Source organism: Octopus bimaculoides, chromosome 5 (assembly GCF_001194135.2).
Source record: "Octopus bimaculoides isolate UCB-OBI-ISO-001 chromosome 5, ASM119413v2, whole genome shotgun sequence".
Classification (NCBI taxonomy): domain Eukaryota; kingdom Metazoa; phylum Mollusca; class Cephalopoda; order Octopoda; family Octopodidae; genus Octopus; species Octopus bimaculoides.
The window spans coordinates 108,388,074-108,389,303 of NC_068985.1; the positions used below are offsets into that span (position 1 = coordinate 108,388,074).

The window sequence follows — 1,230 nt, forward strand, 5'->3', positions numbered from 1 at the left end:
TATATATATATATATATATATATATATATATATATATACACATACATTGATGCATACACATATATATGTTACACACACACATGCACAGATACATGTATAAACATATAGGCATACATACATACACACAGGCGCGTACACACAGGCGCATACACACACACACACACACGCACGCACGCACATCAACACACAACAGGAGGACGTGCTCAAAGAATGCATTTGTTTGACGCTCAATAAAAAGAATTTTTGACGTTTTGACCATAGCGCTTCACCGGAAATGTGGAATGGAAGGTTTCAAAGAAGAAAAATGTAATGTTTTTTTTTATGATGATTAATTCGTCGATAACAAAAGATGTGCATGAAGAAATGTACATCGCTGTTTTAACATATTAGGACGTGCGTAGTGAATTCTGGTTGACCAGTGAATCAATTGGAGTCTTGCAGGACTCCAGTATACGGAGAGAAAGGCAAGAAAATTATTGACCTCTGATAACAACTAACCCTATCCCTAACCCTAACCCTAACCTGCATTTTAACTACTGTTTGATAAGTGCCAATGCACAAAACTATTAGCCCTATCACTTGTAACCTTTGCTCAGTATGTACATATATAATATATATATATATATATATATATATATATAACATACACAAGACGTTTGATAAAAAGTGTCCTTTTAGAAACAGGATTTGATAGTTTAAACATATGAGAGTTAAATTAATTAATTGTGGTTGATTTCTATATTAAAATGGATGTTACGAATATTACAATAATGCAATTGAAAAAGCTAACTTGCAGCAGAATTCAGAGTCAGCAGTTATTGTAATGATCACAAATAGGAAAGCACTTTTCTCTTGAAAAAAAATGTAACAATGTCTCTAGCATTGTCTATAATTGACGTTAAAATTAAGATTGTTCAAAGTTTGTTTATATATTTTTCATGCTATTTTTACAGAGGTATATATAAAATATTTGTACCTACCACGCATGACGTGATGATCTAAAAGCAACAAAAAATATACATTAATTGAATAAAAGTATTCAGCATAAGAAAGAGGTATCATATATATATATAAATGAATATATTGGACACACACATATACACACATATACACACATACACGCTCATACACAAATATACATACGTACATAAACACATACGCACGCACGCACGCACACACACACACACACACACAAACACACACACACACACACAAACACACACACACACA

General features: G+C 32.4%; 1 protein-coding gene across 5 annotated transcripts in view; it reads right to left on the reverse strand.

Moving 5' to 3' along the window:
• Positions 1 to 1,230, reverse strand: part of LOC106883122 (inter alpha-trypsin inhibitor, heavy chain 4) — a 42,888-nt gene that overhangs the window by 4,900 nt on the left and 36,758 nt on the right. For 4 of the 5 annotated variants that reach the window (XM_052967936.1, XM_052967934.1, XM_052967938.1 and 1 more), the window contains one exon: positions 981 to 998. The exons of the other annotated variant lie outside the window; for it this stretch is intronic. In XM_052967936.1, the coding sequence (XP_052823896.1) occupies positions 981 to 998 (18 nt within the window). The remainder of the gene's footprint in view (positions 1 to 980; positions 999 to 1,230) is intronic. 5 annotated transcript variants of the gene reach the window in all.